At 36.6% G+C, this 18807-nt stretch overlaps 1 protein-coding gene across 8 annotated transcripts in view; it reads left to right on the forward strand.

Moving 5' to 3' along the window:
- The window catches only part of CSNK1G3 (casein kinase 1 gamma 3), a 71517-nt gene that overhangs the window by 40874 nt on the left and 11836 nt on the right, over positions 1-18807 (forward strand). For 7 of the 8 annotated variants that reach the window (XM_027879351.1, XM_027879349.1, XM_027879352.1 and 4 more), the window contains 7 exons: positions 5761-5909; positions 7207-7441; positions 14811-14896; positions 15031-15115; positions 16703-16851; positions 17435-17530; positions 18180-18275. In XM_027879351.1, coding sequence (XP_027735152.1) covers positions 5761-5909; positions 7207-7441; positions 14811-14896; positions 15031-15115; positions 16703-16851; positions 17435-17530; positions 18180-18275 — 896 coding nt within the window. The remainder of the gene's footprint in view (positions 1-5760; positions 5910-7206; positions 7442-14810; positions 14897-15030; positions 15116-16702; positions 16852-17434; positions 17531-18179; positions 18276-18807) is intronic. The other variant, XM_027879353.1, reaches the window with a different exon arrangement.

Consider the following 18807-nt stretch of genomic DNA (forward strand, 5'->3'; position numbering starts at 1 on the left):
TGCGGTTAAAATTAGGAGCAGTAGCCATGTAGGAGAGATGGCAAGCCCCAGGTGAGGACCAGACCTCCCTCCTCCTCCTCCGGCCCTAGGACGGGTGCAGGTGTGGCACTGAAGCCCCCTTTCTTTTCTGTAAGAGAGAGGAAAAAAAAAACTTTAGAGGACTGACTGCTTGGACAAAAACCGCTGCAGAAGAATTCTGGCAGAGAGATACTGAAGTGTTCAAGGCCAAAGCTGCAGCAGGAGAGAGAAGTTTGAAGGGGGGCCTGCTTCTCCCCCCTCTCTTGTTCTCTCTCTCTCTCTCTGCCTCTCCCTTCAGTAGGGAAAAGACTGAAAAGACAAAAACCCTGCCACCTGTGAAAGTTTGTTGGTGTGAGGAGACCCCCATGCTGCTCGTGGAAGAGCCTGCACTGGAGTAAGTGGATGCATAAAGAGCTGAGACTTTATGAGAGACCTGAAGTTAAGCAGAGTCCTGCTGAAGATTTGTGACCCTGAGAGGGACGAGGCTTACGCCGGAGTGAGAACGTCTCGGATAAGCTTAGGATCCGAGTGAGGGATCCATGCTGCTGCTAAAGATTTGTGACCCTGAAAGAGAGACTTACGCCGGAGCGATAACGGCTCGGGTAAGATGTTGGGATCCAAGTGAGGGATCCATGCTAGAGCCGTGTTGGAGAGGTCTATCAAGGACTTCTCCCGTGGGGAGGGACCCCCACAGGAAAACAGGGGTGGACTCATAAGCCATTATCCCCTGTGGTGAAGATCCATGGTATGCAAGTGTCCCCTTGCAATGCATGGAAGAGAAGACCTTCAGGGCCTGGGTAATACCCCAGCCTCTGGTCTTAGCCCAGGAGGGGGGTAGGCCCAGCCCTGCCTGAGGCTGACATAGAAGAAAGAAAGAAAGAAAAAGAGTTCCAGCTGCAACGAAAAGGAGTTGTCGTTGTAAAATAACAGAAGAGAACTTTAGAGTGCTGCAGAGTTATTGAAAAGACCTGGAGCTCGGAGAATAGAGAATGAGACTGCTTCTCCTCCTTGAACTGATAAAAGGGGAGGAGAGGTGTTTCTGTAAATACATAGTACTTTTTACCTAAATAGAATTATTGTAGATGTAGTTCTTTAATTTTATTTTGCTAGTAATAAATGTTCATATTATCTTCCCCAGTCAGGTCTCTTTTGTCTGCATAAACCTTTTCTCAGTCTATAGTAATTGGGGGGGGGGTGAGAAAAAATTATTATGTAGGGGAATAAACAGTAAGCAGTTAGTTAAAATTTTTTTTAATATCTGATTAATAAAAATCAATGCAGGCAATCTGAGAAAAGAATTCTCTATGCTTAATTTAAATATTTATTTGTAAGAGTGTTTAAACTGAATTAAATATTCAATCTTTTGATGGAAGAGGTATCTGTTCATAAGCTCTGTTAATATGTGTAGTGATGACTGCTATGGTTTTGTTGTGAGTTTGGGAATAAGATGACTCAATTTTGAGTTAGTAGCTGCTGATAGGCTTCCTGTAATAGGAAGGATGAGCTGCTCTATTATCAATGTGAATAAGCTAATATTTATGTTTATGTGAATGAAAGATGATGATAATAGGAAATTTATTTTTGAAGCGTAGTCCCACAAAAACTTTAAAAAATATTTCTGACTTTTTTTTTTGGTTTATACTCATCCTTTTCTAGCATTTGGCTTAAGGAAATGTACAGAATTTCCTCAATTTATATTTAAAGTAATTTTCCCCCCTATAATAAATACAAGAGATCTAGTAAGAATGGCAACTGCATAATAGGTTCACATGATAATGTTTCTAAGAAATGGTGATTCCTGGCCATAAGAAGCCTGGTTCTATGCAAAAATTTATGTTGGTTTTGGACTGTGACATCACACACGGATTTCAGAGATTGTGTTTTTTTTGTAGCATACAATAGATAGCTGTAATTGTGAAAGGAGGTTTGATGATGCAGTTCACAGAACATAGTGGTTGTTAGATAAATGGATATTTGATTTAATGAAGATGACAAAAATGCATCTGTAATTCTGTTTTAGTAATGTAGATATCTTGTGACAGAAGATTTTTCCTTGAAAACAGATTTAACTGTTATACTACTATTTCTTATTTATGCAAACATATTCTTATTTTTGCAAATAAGAAATGTAGCCTAAGTTTTTTGGTGCTGAAGTTATGTTGCTGATATACTGTCTCATTCCATGTTTAGGGTTTTATGGTTCATAGCTGATCATGGTTTCAGTAGTGTTAAAGTGCTATGTTTCCAGGTATTTTATGGCCCTTCCATGTATGCTGCTTTGGTTCAAGTCAAAACGCACATATGGCACTTCCCTTGAGAGGATTCAGACCAGAATCTGTAGACTAAGCAGAGAGTACTTTTGCTTGTGGCAGTTGAATTGTGTCCTTGACAGAGTACCAGTATGGATGTGCCCTGAAAGATAACTGATACTGCAAATCTTCCACCTACTTAAGGTCTTTTGTTTGTGTCCAGTGAACTGTCACATGGGAAGATTAAAAATACGGATGTAAGGCAGTGGTGTGTAGGAAGCTGAATACAGAACACCTTGTTCTGCAAGAGCAGTCTTGTGTATTTTACTGGTATTTATGAATCTGATTAAGAGTCTAGGCAATATGATATAATGCAGATCACATCAGTGTGTTTCTTGACTGGCTTAGAGAAAACTCTAATTACTCTAGTAATGTTTTCTTTATTCTAATGTTTTTATCCTTTTATCATTATAGAGGAAGTCAGATCTGTCAGCTTAAAAAAATTCCTGGACGTCATGCACATAAACATGGTGGACTAAAGCATTTAAGCGAAAATTAGGCAATATAATCCATAAATCCACATTACTGGGCACACATAACTGCAGTAAGCCAAAAATGAATGAACAAACAGGTACACTACTGTCACCATCTCTGCATTCCCACTTATCTGCCAGGATTTCTCCTGTGTGTACTGTGATACAACCATCTGACTGAGTGAGGGCTCCAGTGCCAATCCATGCATTTAATATTAGCAAAGCTTAGTCTCTTAGTTTTAGATAAAAAGTAAATACAAAATTATCTCTTTGTTCCCCTGCCCTCTCCCCCTGTCACCCCAGTGGATAGTAATGCACTTTTAGAGGGTTTTGTCTCTTATTTTAGAGCCCAGTGGTGTACAGCAGCAATGTTTTAGGTGGCTAATGAAAGGTAACTTTTCTAGAAAAAGAAACCACAAACCAAGCAATATTCAAGTAGTTTATTTCCAGGTCCAGTTTGTTTTTTGCCATGAGGTTAAAATGGGATTCAAAGTCATACTGGTTTAAAATGGATTTATAGTTTTATGACAAAACAGTCACATAAAGTATTGTAAATGTAAATTTGATTCCATTCAAATGAAAGCGTTTTACTTGTGGTCAAGTATAAATATCTAGGAATAAGCAAATGTGACACATATCTGAAAATGAGAACGCTGTATTCAGATTTTTAAATCTAGAAAGTAGGCGTTTAAATGGTAAAATAATTTACTGGGAGTATGTGAATCTATTTTTTTGGCCACAAGTAAGTTTCTTCTTTGGTGGAAGAGTTGGAAGTTACTTTAACTTTTAGTGACATATGTGTGATAATGAGTTGAGTACATAATTAGGAGGAGGTACTTTTTAAAAAGGATATTTGAGAATGGGGCAGAAGGTGTGTCAAGGCAATAGAAAGGATTGAATGGTAATCAATTATTGAGCAAGAAACCTAAAAACAATGACTTTTATTTCACAGCAAGATGACTGGGATGTATCTTAAAAGTTTTGAGTGTTTCCTTCCTGTGGAAGCAAAGTGGTTGAAGCCAGACCAATTCAAAATGGAAATAAAATATATCATCTTAATTGATAATACATATTGGAATATCCTGTCAACAAAATAGGGATTCGTGATTTTCTAAAACTCAGAATTTCTTTGTTTTTCTAACTTAACCAATATATCTTAAAGATTTATATAGAAGAGGTTATTTGTCTCCCGCCTATAGTGGGGAAAACCCCTCAGATTCTATTTACTAGTATTGTGTTACTTTCTGACTTACCTTCTGGAAATCTAGAGACATGAAGAGATAATACAAGTAGCAGAACGATACTAGCTTGTTGTTCTTAAGCAAAAGCAGTAAGACTGTTTTGATTAAGAAGCAAACCCCCTAACTTCTAGTACTTTGAACTATTAATATGAAATTATTCTATCAACATGAGTAGTTTTAGACAGAATGCTCTATATGTGCCTTGCAGAAGTTATAACATGTTAAACATGATTTTGGAGTGGTCTGGAGGTTTCACCTAGTCAGAAGATCAAGTCTTCTAGGTATCTATCTGGGAATTAGGGATGATTTTTTATTAATTGAAGAACACTATCTTGGACCATGTTCTGATACAGTATGAGGTACACGATATGGTCTATGCTCCTTCATTAGTAGCAATAAGCTACTCTTGTGAAGTCTTTCTGAAATGAATATAGTTATGCATGTTAAGTATATTAGTAGAGAGACGGGTATGATTATACATATTTCAAATAAATTGAAGGTCTGGTCTTCAAAACATTGAACAGTGAAACTGGATTTTTAGGGGTTCTCCTTTCATTATTCTCACTTGTAGGAAAGAGATTAGTGAAAATGCTCCTAAAAACTGTCATTCATTTGATTTTAGTTTTGCTCAAATGATAATTTATTTCTTTTAAATTTATTTTTTTTCTCAAAGCCATAGTGGAAACATTATAAATCTGTACCCTCAGTGTAATTGGCACTGTAGTAAGGCATGAAAAACCAAAGACTGTATGTACCTCAAAAAACGCCTAAAGTTAGGGATGTCTTAATTTTTAAACTTACATTTGACCTACGGAGAATGAAGCTGAAATCCAGTGTTTCATTAAGGTATTCTGAAAATAGGTTTAATAATTCTGTATACTGCAGTAATTGTAACAATGGATACTGTAGAAAAAGCTCACATGAAAGGAAGAATGCATTTTCAGAGTATTGAATATTTCAAATAAGTGACACACAAAGGTTACGTACTGAAGAGCAAAAGAAAAATCTGGAATAACTAGGTTCCTTTAAACAAAATTTATTTTGCTGAATGAGTGACATGTCCTGTGCATATGAAAAAGTACAAGATGAATAGAAGCAATGATACCAAGTTATTTTTAATTAAATAGTCACTCAATGCATATGTACAAAAAGGTGTAAGTAAAATTGGATCATAAGGCTTTAACTGTTGATATTTTCAAACTTCTGGACTGCCTGCCTCTGATTAATGAACTCCCTGGTTCATTATCTCTCTTGGGTTTTTTAATTATTTCTTAGACAATAAGGTGGATTTATTCCTAAATGTAGGTTTATCATAGCCTTCATTTAAAAGGTTTAATTTAAAAGTGTGGTGAGTTTTGGTTTTTGGTTTGGTTTTTTTTTTTTTTTTGTAAGAGAGCTTATTTAAGCCTCTCTTCATAGCTGGTCAAAATCTGTTTCAGTTTACTGTTACAAAACCTAATAGTTTCTAATTTTTTATTTTTTATAAAATCTTTATATCTTTCATAAGTCAAATATGTAACAGTCACAAAATACTTAATACTTATCTTCATTAATCCTATTGTATCTTTTACTTGTAGTTTTTATGAGGTTTTATTTTTGCTTTTATGTGAAAAATGTATTTTTAACTTCACAATGACTTGAAATTGGATAGGAATTTTATTGGTATGTTCATTAATCTTATTTAACATCTTGTAATTACTTTGTATTTTCATTTTACAGATGGAATACCTCAGGTTTATTATTTTGGCCCATGTGGCAAATATAATGCTATGGTGCTAGAACTACTTGGACCTAGTCTGGAAGATTTGTTTGACTTGTGTGGTAGGACATTTTCTCTTAAAACCGTTCTTATGATAGCCATACAATTGGTAAGTAGAATAGATGTTACTTTGAGTGTTCACTAAAATAACTAAATCAGTCTGCAATGGATTAAATGCTTATTTCATTTAAGAGATTTGCAGTTCCCGTGTTTTAAATTGGTGTCAGTGGTCTTTAACGAGCAAGCGATACAATTTTAGTAGGAAAACTGTCTTATGTTACTTCCATTTACTTTGTTCCAGTTTTTAAAGAGTCATTGTGTGAATATAATTACATTACATCTTGTGAGTTCTTGCAGTCACAACCTGAAATAAAGAATTTTAGTTTGACATACTCTTTTAAAAAGAAAACTTTAATTAAATATAAATAATTTTAGCACACAAAAGCACTTGGACTGTGGGACTCCTAAATAGCATAAACATTTTCCTGGGCATTCTTGTAAGCAAGAAAGCAAACAAACAAATGAAAGATTCCTCAGACCTTTGCAGAAATTATAGCACAAAATTATTCAATGAAGAATTATTGTCTTTTTTTAAAATTTCCTTATTTGGTTCTGACCTAAGGATGGGTGGAAGTGTAAAGAAAGACAATTAAATTTGTGCATGTTTAACTTGATGATACAGCAAGTTTTAAATAAGTCTTTATGAAATATTAATGATATTGAACTTCCACTTCCCTGAATACTACCCATGAAGGATAAAAATAACTGTTTAAAACACAATTGTAATTGTATAACAGACCTCCAACTACAGACATATAGACATATTGAGCTTATTTACAGCCAAACTGACCAAAGTATTTTTTCTAAGTTCTCAAGTTATCACAGATCCAAATAGCAGTTTTATTTAACACTTCCTGTTCCTTTCTGAATACAGAAATTTTGATAGAAAGTGATTCAGCTGGAATGTAATTATATGCATAGTGATGAACTTTCAGTGCTTCTCTTGTTTATACCTCTAATGTGTAATAGATCTGCATGAAACCTTGCTGCTCACTGCTTGATAAACGATTTCTGATTTTACTTCTAATGTGCACAAAGCATAGTTGAACCACCTGTTTTTAAAGAAGAAAACATGTATTGAATACATGATTCATGACTAATGTCCAGTGTGAAGGTTTCCAATATACCAAGTGGTGTATCTGCTTAGGGAAAATGTACAGTTTTCACTGATCTTAGCTGGGAGATATCTTGTGAAGAACAATATCCCTGTGGTTTTAAGAAGGGGAGGATTCTTCTAAATATAAACTCAATGTAAGATATGTAGCTTCTAACACATTTTAATATGATAACCCAAAGCTTAACCCAAAATTTTATGATTTTTTTTTTCCCTTTTCCTTTTATTAAAGATTTCTCGTATGGAGTATGTCCATTCAAAGAACTTGATATACAGAGATGTAAAACCTGAGAACTTCCTAATAGGACGACCTGGAAACAAAACTCAGCAAATTATTCACATTATAGATTTTGGTTTAGCAAAGGAGTATGTAGATCCAGAAACAAAGAAGCACATACCATATCGAGAACACAAGAGCCTTACAGGAACAGCTAGATACATGAGTATAAATACACACTTAGGAAAAGGTATGTGTGCTTTTTAAATGCAGAAACAAGAATTGATCAACAGCTGTGACTTGTCATAAACCATCTTGTTTTGTAGTTGTAATTTTTCTCAGTCTGTAGTCATTAAGAATGACAAGTTTTGTGTACTGCGCAAATATAGTTTGTCCTTATGCAAATACTGTTTATGGGAATGATATTTTCTGACTCTCTAATCATCATGGTCATGTTTTGGAAATTGTTATCTTTGTTAGATATATGTATATAAAAGAAAGATGAGGTGTATCTTTTTAGAAGTATACTGTGGCAGAGTAAAGTGTCCAGGAAACAGATATACTTATTAAAGATAGTCAAGTGAATAGGTTGCAACAACATAGGTTTTCAATGCTATCTTGGTAGTTTTCTGTTCTCTTTGAAATGCATCATAAAATAATAAAGTATCTTATATATGATACTGATTTCTTGATTATTTTTTTTAGTGCTTACACTGTTAATAAGGAGTTAAAGGTTATGCTAACAAGCTAATGAAAGGACAAATATATATAAAGATGAAAGTTGTTATTATTGAATGAATAAATTTACCTGGAAAAAGGTATGAGCACTCAGATCTTTGTTTATTCCAGTTATATAGAGTTTTTCTAGTGAAAACAGGTTTGGTCCCTTTGAATTTGTGTAAACTGGTTGCTTATCACTGCACAGTAATGGCTATTTAGGTTGCTCTTTGAATTGGTCATAAAAATGTTGCACAATACATACAGTTCAACTGTAAGTGCAGCTCTTAATAAGGCAAATGAGAAACAATTCACACTTTTCAGAGAGCTATAAGGTGCTTTATCAACAAAGCATAACCATAGAATCATTTAGTTGGAAAATACCCTTAAGATCATTTAGTCCGCTGTTAAAACAGGACTGCCAAGTCCATCACTAAACCACATCCCGAAGCACCCCATCTACAGATCTTTTAATATATCTCTCAGGATGGTGACTGAATCACTTCCCTATGTCCCAGTGCTTGAAAACTCTATTGGTGAAAAAAATTTTTCCAATCTAAACTTTCCTGTGGCACGTGAGGCTGTTTCCTCTTGTCCTGTCGCTTTTTACTTGGGAGAAGAGGCTATCTCCCACTTGGCTACAGGCTTCTTGCAGATAGTTGTAGAGGTCTCACTGAGCCTTTTTTTTTTTTTCTCCAGGGGTAAGTAACCTCGTCTCCCTCAGTCACTCCTCAAAAAACTTATGCTCCAGACCCTTTACCAGCTTCATTGCTCTGTTTTGAACATGCTCCAGTACCTCAGATGCAAGGTTTGAGCTTTTTAGACTTAGCTTATGGAACTCAATTTCCTCAGATAAAGGAATATTCACTATATTTTTCAGGCATGAAAGCCGATGTCAGCTTAAGGTGACTTACATTTTTGACACTGGGCTCTTGTCTCCATTAGACAGGATAGACTTTTGAATAATATAAAATTTTCAACAGTGGTGCAACCACTTTTAAAATCAAATTAGCTTTTTATTCCTTCTTAAATAAGAAGATCCCCCTATCTCATTTAAGAAAATAAACACTAACATGAAACTAGTTATTACCTGAAAAACACAACTGAATTTTGTTTACAGGTCTGATATTAACACAGGAATATAGTAAGTGACGCTTTCTCCTTCAAGGGTGTTGTGGTTTTGCTCTGGGTCAATTTCGCCTTCCACCCCCCACATAATTACCACTAGTTGAGAGAAGGTATTTGCAGACAAAAGAGAGACAGGATTTGGGGTAAAATAGTATATACATTTATTACTAGTAAAACAAAAATTACTAATAAGTTAAAAACTAAAGAACTATATTTACAGCAATTTCTACTCAAGTTGAAGTGTTATATATTTACAGAAATACTTCTTCCCTTTTATACCAGTCCAAGGAGAAGAAGTAGTTTCATTTTGTATCTTTGGAGCTCCAGTTCTCTCCCTCTAGTAACAGATTCTCAGCAGCAGCAGCACTTTCATTGCAGTTGGAACTTCTTCTCTTTCCCTTTCGCTCTGTGTTGGCTTCCAGGGCTGGGCTTACCCCTCTCCTGGGCTAAGACCGAAGGCTGGAGGTTACTCAGGTCCCGAAGGGTCTTCCTTCCATAGGCTTGCAAGGGGACACTTGCCTACTATGGATCTTCTTCCACGGGGTTACAGGGGATAATGGTTTAAGAGTCCACCCCTGTTTCCCTATGGAGGTCCCTTCCCATGGGAGAACAGTCTTTGATAGACTTCTCGGCATGGGTCTAGCACAAATCCCACACACACACGGATTCCAGCATCTCACATGGGCCGTCTCGCTCCAGCATGAGATTTCTCAGGGTCACAAAATCTTCAACAGCAGTATGCATCCACACACACACGAATCTCAGTATCTCACCTGAGTCATCACTGCTCTAGCACAGGTTTCCCTCAGGGTTACAAATCTCCACCAGGACTCTGCCTCACTTCAGTCCTTTTCATGAAGCCTCAGTTCTCTTTAGTACATCCACAGACTCTTCTATTCACTGCATAGGGGGTCTCCTTACTCCAACAGACTTTTACAAGTAGCAGGGATTACTTTTCAGTCTTTTCCCTGCTGAGGAGAGAGAGCGAAAAAGCAGGGGGAAACAAGCCTCCCCCCTTTTGCATTTTTCTTTTCTTGCTGCAGTTTCAGCTGCCAGCTTCAACCTTGGAAGCTCCATTATCTTTTGGCTGGAATTCTTCCACAGCAGTTTCTGTCCAAGCAGTTCATCTTTTAAACTTTTTTTTCTCTTCACTCTCTTACAAGAGAGAAGGGAGGACTTCAGTGCTGCACCTGCTCCCCCCCCACCCCAGCCCAAGCCGGGGGAGGAGGGAGTCCGGCCCTGTTCGGACCCGTTACTCCTTTCCCCTACATGGCTGCTGCCCCTAATTTCAACTGCGCCAACAACCTTCTCTTCCGTTTTCTTGAAGATGTAATTAGCAAAGGCATTACTGGACTTTTGATTGGCCTTTTTGTCCGGAAATTACCTGGACAAAACCATCCTCAGCCCCAGGGATGGGCTGATGGGCAAAACCACGACAAAGGGTTACTTTTCCGCTCCTTAAGTAGAGTTAATCTCTGGTTAGATGTGTTTATTATTGTTTAATCATAGAATGGTCTGGGTTGGAAAGGACCTCAAGGATAATCTAGTTGCAACTCCCCTTCCGTAGGCAGAAACACCTTGCACTAGAGCAGGTTTCTCAAAGCCCCACCCAACCTGGCCTTGATCACTTCCAGGGATCGAGCATCCACAGCTTCTCTGGGCAAATTGTTCCAGTGTCTTGATGCCCACACAGTAAAGAACTTATTCCTGAGATCTAAAGCTGTGCTCTTTCAGTATGAAGCCACTACCTCTTGTCCTTGTAAAAAGTCCCTTTCCACCTTTCATGGAGACCCCTGCTGGGTGCTGGAAGGTGCTGTAAAGTGCTTGCTGGAGCCTTCTCTTCTCCAGGATGAGAAGAGAACTCCAACTCTCAGCCCGTCTTCAGAGGAGAGACACTCCCTGATCATCTTCATGGCCCCTCTCTGGATTCACTCCATGTCCTTCTTATGTTGGGGACCCCAGAGCTGGATGAATCACTCTAGGTGAGCTCTCACCAGAGCAGAGTAGAGGGTCAGAATTCCCTCTCTCACCCTGCTGGCCACACTTCTTTTGATGCAGCCCAGGATATGATTGACTTTCTGGGCTGCAAGCACACATTGCCAGCTCATGTCCAGCCTCTCGTCTACCAGCACCACCAAGTCCTTCTCTGGGCTGCTCTCCATTCTCTGCCCAGCCTGTACTTGTGCTTGGAATTGCCTTGACCCAGGTACAGATCTTTCACTTTTCCTTGTTGAAGTTCTTGAAGTTTGCACAGGCCCACCTCTCAGATCCCTCGGAATGGCATCCATTCCCTTCAGCATGGTCACTGCACCACACAGCTTAGTCTCATTGGCAGACTTGCTGATGGTGCCCTAAACCCCACTGTCCATGTCACCAACAAAGGTGTTATTCAGCACCTGTCCCAATACCAACCCCTGACGAGCGCTGCTCCTCACTGGTCTCCACTTGAATACTGAGTTGTTGCCCACAGCTTAGAGTGCAACCACCCAGCCAATTCCTTGTCCACTTGTTCCATCTGTCAAATCAGTGTATCTCCAGTTCAGAGACAAGGATGTCCTGTGTTAGTGTCAAAGGCTTTGCACAGGTCCAGGACTCGTAGATGCACCTCAGCAGGTCGTTGGGACTTGTGCACCTTCAGGTTCCTGAGATGGGCTCCAGCCTCTTCTGCAGTGGGCACCTTAATTAAAGGTATAAATGAAATGTTTTCTTTTTTTTTTTTTTTAAGTCCTCATTGTTCTTAAGACAATATTATGGCACATAATGTGTGCTTGGCAGGAAACTTCATTTTTCTGAATGAGAGTCATCAACTTTGTGATTCGTTATTTTTTTCAGGAAGGAATGCTATTCTGTCCCTCGTATTATTGTATGACATCCTATCATTTTTAGTAAGACTACAAACTCTGGGTTTCAAATTTATTTTTGCTAAACTTTATGGACTGACAGTTCAAGTTGAGTAGGTTATCACTTTCTATTTCTGTATCTAACCATGTAATCTTCTTGGTAGCTAAATTCTCATAGCTAAGTAACTTGTTTTCTGATCCAAATAACTTCATTTATGGAGGAATGCAGTGTTTATAATGGATGCTTTGTAAAGACTGAATGTCTGTTGTATAAACTGCATAATTATGATTACGTTATTATGTATGCTGAAAAAAGATAATTTCTGGGAATAGCCTGCTGAATGAGGCTCTAGTTTTTAGGCTCTAGTTTTTATTTAAATCAACCTATTTTGATTGAGATAATTGTTTGTAGCGTATGAACTAAATAACAGGTACCAGTTTCTTATTAATTTAGCTTGCTTCAGATGATCTCTTTGAGAGAGGAAACCATGTGCCCTAAAGCTTCGTTGTATTTTTGTCATCTTACGATCTTATTACTTTTTAGGCAACATATTCTCTCAGTCTCATTAAACTATGATAGACTAGGATCTGTATACATCAGTAGCCCTTCCTTTAGCTGATGCTTGAAATATTTTGGTCTTCCAGTTAGTCCACTGCTAATTTTTTTTCCAGTTTTCAGAGGTCCTTGTGCTTCTTTGAATAATAGCAATATAATCTTTGGGTTTCCTGTTTCTCCAGCTCATCCTGAAGATTTCCATCGATAGGAAAGCGTATTTGATTACTATTTCTTAATAACTCAGAATTGGTCAGTGAAAAAGTTAAATGGATTCTAAACAATGAGTGCCGTCCCCAGAATTAAAATGAACGAAAAATCCTTTCTCATAGCAGAGTTTTGAGGGCATTGTGAATTCAAATGGTGTATCCTAGAAGTAGTTCTGAAAGAAGTGTCCTGAAGAAGTGTCATCAGCAGTCCAAAGCTCATTTAAAAAGAAGACCCCCAAAACAAGCAAACAAACAAAACCCAAATCCTCTTAATTTGAAATAATTTCAAGATAAAGATTCAAAGTCTTACCTTTCATAGATAAGACTCTCTGTGAAGGAGCCATTGCCTCCATAAAAAACTTTTTTTTTTTTAGAGGAGAGGAGGTTAATTTTTTATCAGCATAACTTGTAGAAATCAGTGTGAAAGAGGATTAGCAAAAACCAAACAGAACTTTCCAGTACATTTTTGAGGACTGTGCCTCAGTGTTGCCCATAGGTGGGCCGTCTGTTGCACACTTGTAACATTCTATGAAGTACTCATTTTCTGCATGCCCACTCTTATCTCATAAAGAGCACAGGATTTCTGCCAGCAACTGGAGCCAACATTTCTTTTGCATACTGGAACCTTTCAGGTATAGAACTCTTACAGCATAAAAAGAACTCTGTAGCTTATTCATGCTTTCTTCTTACCTTTTGTGATTGTATTAGGATAGTGTGTGGTCAGTAAATGGGATGTTATAGGGTTTGGGCAGAGAAATTCAAATAGGACCAAATTGTCTGTAGGGCACTTGCTGAGAAAAGTGGCAGCAGTGGGCAGTGAGAGTGGAGGAGTGAGCATAAGAAGAGTGTTGGCAAGGAAATTGGAAACATGGAAATGAGTGAAGGAGAAATGATCATGAAAGAGCCTCATATGGCTGGCAGATGTGTGATGAAGTAATGGGCTAAATGTAGAATTATCATACTGTTTGCTAGTATGTGTTTACTCAGTGTACAAATGAGAAGGTAAGGAAAGAAAACAGTATATTAAGTACATTGTTCTATCTGTATGAAGATTAATAATTGTTCTTCACATGCAGTATATTTATGGCAATATTATGTGTTGATCAAATCAGAGCCAGGTTGACTTTGTTAACTTGGCTGTATTCAAAAAAATCAATCTATCATTTTTTTTCATTTAATTTCCTGTTCCATTTTTCTCGTTGTCAAAGCATAGCAATTTTGTCTTGTGAAATACTGGGTGAAAACAATTTTAAATTTTTTTTCTGCCTTGTGCCATGGAAGAAAACATTTAGAATTGAATACTTGCTGTTACCTCAATACATAATACAAAGTGTAACATTTGTTTCAACAGCAGTACAGAATGAAGTCTGGTGGAAATGTAAAAATCTCTTTTCTACAAGTAATTGAAAGACTCGGTATTCTCTATTATGTTTACTTTTCCTACAAGTAATGGATTTAATTTAAAAACTATATGAAATGTGCTTTGAAAACTTTGAATGCACTGTGTTGTACTTGTTACTTTCCGTTTTCTTTAACCTTCTCTGAACTTTTTGAAGGACTGCTGTGCTTTAGTGCAGATGAAAAATTTTAGCCTTGCCAGACCTTGTTTACTGTAAAAGCTTATATATCAGCTAGACTTGAGCAGACTGTATGTACATGCCTCTTTATACTGTCTTCTATTCAAATAATAGTACTTCTGAGCCTTCTTCAGTCCACCTTTGACTTACTCAGAAATTCTATAATGGGTCCCGGAGGAAAATACTGTCTTCTCCATGGCTTTATAGAGAAAAAATGCATTTGATTAAAGTTTTCTTACATTGTTTCAAGTTCACAAGTAAGGGATTAAAAATATTGTAATTAAAATGCAATTTTAAGAGTCAAATGAAAATAATTTTAAATAAACAGTAGCAGTTTTTTTCAGCAAGATAATTTACTTAAAGTACTGTTGAGATGAATATACCTGCAGTCTGCATCTGCCTTTTTTTTGATTTTATCTGTTTGCAATGCAGTGCATAGTACATCAGAACCTCCCAATATGCTTAGTTGCTTAGTACTTAGTTCAAGTACTCTACACCTACCAATGATTTCTACATAATTTTGAAGCTAACCCTTTAAATATAATGTAAAATTACACAGATTAAATTTTCTAATAATATTTGCCTTTTGTTTCAGAGCAAAGTAGAAGAGATGATTTGGAAGCTTTGGGTCATATGTTTATGTATTTTCTCAGAGGAAGTCTTCCATGGCAAGGTTTAAAGGTAGTGGGATTTGATATCTTCCTCTGTCCTATTTTTAGATCATCAGCTTATATTGACATGGGTTTTTTTATCTTTTTCAATGTTTGTCTGCAGGCTCTATAACTTCAGATGCTTCTTTTGTTCTTGTATCATAGGCTGATACATTAAAAGAACGTTACCAGAAAATTGGAGACACTAAACGAGCAACTCCTATAGAAGTATTGTGTGAAAACTTCCCAGGTAATGTATACTGTTTATAAAAATGTTGTTATTGATTCATAAAACAAAACTGAGATAGATAGATTGCCTAATATCTGGCTTTAAAAATAAATAAAATAATGCTTCCAAATACATATATTACGTACTACCGTAATAGATCACAGAATTGGTCAAGTTGGAAGGGACCACAGTGGGGCACCTGGGCCAACCTCCCTGCTCAAGCAGAGTCATCCTAGAGTGTGTGGCATGGGATTGTGTCTGGATGGTTCTTGAGTATCTCCAGTGAGGGAGACTCCACAACCTCTCTGGGCAATCTGTGCCACTGTTTGGTCACCTCTCAATAAAGTTCTTCCTCATTTTTTGGAGGAACTTCCTCTCCATCAGTTTCTGCCCGTTGCCTCTTTTCCTATTGCTCGGCATCACTGAGAAAACTCTGGCTCCATCCTCTTGGCACCCCCTCCTGCCTTTAGATATTTACACGCATTAATTAGGTCCCTTCTGAGTCCTCTCTTGTCAAGGCTGAACAGCCCCAGCTGCCTCAGCCTTTCCTCATAAGAGGGCCACTCCTGCCAGCTTTATGTCATCAGTGAACCTGCTGAGGAGGCATCTGCCCCTTCATTCAGGTCATAAGTTAAACAATACTGGGCCCAGAAAGAGGAATTATCCTTTTGAAGCAGCAGCAAGCTAATGCTGTTATTCTTAAAATTTAGATTCTTCTAAAGGAAACATTAAAAAAAGTATTATATGTATGCTTACAAGTGACTAACTAGTCTGCACTTGTATGTTCACACGTAAAATTTTGCAAGCTCTTTCAGCTCAAATCTTTTTAATATATTTTTAATAATAATATGTTTTTAATATGGTGTCATACCCCTATTAAAAACAAGCTGAAATGGGAACAAGTTGAACTAATGTTTACATTAACTTGCAAGTTTCAGATATCACTTCTAGCTCTCCATAACTACAAGGAAAATCAATGAGGTATTGGCAAACTGGAGAGAAGCAAATATGACATTTTTTTTAGAAGTTGGACTAAAAGGCTCAGAACAGGTGATATATGTAACATGGACATGATTTTGCCAAAATATAAATAAACACCTTCAAAGGTAATCACAATATCATTGATAGGAAAAATGGATTTGCTAAGAATAGCTCATGAGAAATTGATTTTTTTTTTCTTATTGTGGAAGGAAATCCTGTCCACAGCAGACCTTGTGGACAGGAGAAAGATACTTTGTCATATACCCCTTTCTTTACTTTTCCTTAATCTTGTCTCTGTAAAGGGGGGAAAGAAGCAGAGGCATTTCTTTCCCCACTTTTTGGGCATACTGTGCATTATAATTGGAAGGTTGAATGGAAGATCTCAATAGGTAATGCAAAGGGAAAATTAGTGGGGGGGGTCACTTGGTAGGATTTGTTTAGAATATGGCAGTTTATCTCAAAGAGTATTATTACTATTAAGTAACTTTTCTTTCTGGTAATTCACAGATTCATGGTAATCAACTGTTCAGGTTTTAAGATGAGAAATGCTTTAAAATGAAATAATTTTTTTTTTTTAGTTCTATTAAAGGAGATAATGAGAATTACATATATTTCTTATTTATATAGAGGAAATGGCTACATACCTACGTTATGTAAGAAGGTTAGATTTTTTTGAAAAGCCAGACTATGACTACTTAAGAAAGCTCTTCACAGACTTACTTGATCGGAAAGGCTATATGTTTGATTATGAATATGACTGGATTGGAAAACAGCTGGTGAGTACAGTTAAGCTGTTAGTAATATAATGGCCGTTTTGTGTGATCAGTTTTGAGCTAGTGGTTCAGAATTGAGTTTCAGAAGATGTGCGTCTCAAGGCTGCCATTAGAGTTGTGAACAGCTGCTGTTAAAAATCCATTTTCAAATGCATGTTCTAACATTGTCTTTTGGCTTCAGTATTTCATGTTCTTTCTCCTTCCAAACATACTCTTGATATCTAAGTACATCTCTGCTCAATCCAAAATGGGATTGCTTAAAGAATCACTTCAACTCTTTAGTCAGGTTTCATTGGAATGTTTTAACTGCTAACTGAAGAAAGTATCAGCATAAAGTCTTTCGGAAAATTAGTTCATAATAATACTTAGAATTGCTACTTCATTAAATTATGTAATTCTTAGTTTGGTTTTTTCCTTGTTGATATTAGTGTAAATATCTAGTGAAGCTTCTGCTTTAATTTGATAATTTTATGTTATTGGAAACTGTCAGATTCAAAGACTATTTTCTATTACAAACCAGTAACTTTTGGTAAGACTTAGAAATTTATTTTTTTTACCAGTAGCTACATATTATTTATATTTGTAGCCTACTCCAGTGGGTTCAATACATTCAGACCCTGCAATGTCTTCAAACAGAGAAGCATATCAGCACAGAGACAGAATGCAACAATCCAAAAATCAGGTAAACTACTCTTGTAAGATTATCAGCATTAGTATGTCTTTTGTCTAATGCTTTGTGCTATGTTATTGATTTTTAGAACTCCAAAATGAACCAAGTTTTCTTTGTTTTGACTTGGATTTAAGTAGATCCTTGTTAAAGTTTACAGATATAGAAATACATTAAAATGTCCCAAAAGTTTGCTTATTCGAAGCTATGATATAATGTAGCTTACATCAGTAGTGCATTTTTTTTCTGATACTTCTTTAATCACTTTCCATATGCTGTGTCATTTATTTGGGTTCATTTTGGTAACATGTCTGTACAACATTTTCACTTTTTTTTTTAAACCAGACTGATGACCAAGGTGGTAAAAATGTTAGAAATTCAGAGATGTGTCCATTTACCTTAGTGAAGTTAAGACGGTTGTGTTGGTATACCTTTTCTTACTGTGAATGCTGAGTTTTAGCTGCTTCACCTCTCTCTGAAAATGTATGTGTAGGCATGTGTATGTTGATAATGCAGAAGTGCAGTCTATATAGGAATTAAGTGTATAGTATAGTACTTCTATGCCGTTAAAAAAACCCCAATAATAATTAATGCACAAATTTTTTATTTTTGTATTTTTTTTTTATTCTTTTGCATAAATTCCTAATGCTTTGAAAAATGGTAGTCAACAGACCATAGGGCAGCCTGGGACTCACAGCAAGCCAATCCACATCATTTGAGGGCTCACCTGGCAGCTGACAGACATGGTGGCTCGGTACAGGTATTTTCTACGTCTTTGCATGACTTAAATTAGTTGTTTGGTGGTACATAATATTAGTGTCCTGTACTGTATGATGTGATTCATGTTCTCAAATTAAAACTGCTTTCCAGGAATGCCCAGAATGTTACTCCCTAGTAACTCAGTTGTCAAACTGAAATTAAAACAGGTATAGAAACTGTGGAACTTTTTGTTCGTGGCGTTTTTCCTGCATGTTTCTTAGTGAAAGTCTAAAACAGCTGAACTGTCTTTTTGATGGAATATACACATACAATAGTGCAAGCAACTAAAGTTTAAACTTTTGATGTGTTAGTTGTCTTAGCAGCTAAAAACCACTGTTGACTGAATTCAGTGTTATTCTAGCCATGTTTTTTGTTCATTAAGAAAACTTCCAGTGAAAATGTTAATTAGTGATGTTTGTTTAAACCTGACTATTTTTGTTCAAACAATAGTTGACAAGAGGAATGTTTCCTGGAGCAGTACTTCACACATATCAGCAAAAAAATTAGTAGAAACCAACAGTTTTTCCTGTATT

The sequence above is a fragment of the Empidonax traillii genome, unplaced genomic scaffold (genome assembly GCF_003031625.1).
Source record: "Empidonax traillii isolate 1590-97213 ecotype Southwest subspecies unplaced genomic scaffold, ASM303162v1 scaffold54:size2178333, whole genome shotgun sequence".
NCBI classification, from domain to species: Eukaryota; Metazoa; Chordata; class Aves; order Passeriformes; family Tyrannidae; genus Empidonax; species Empidonax traillii.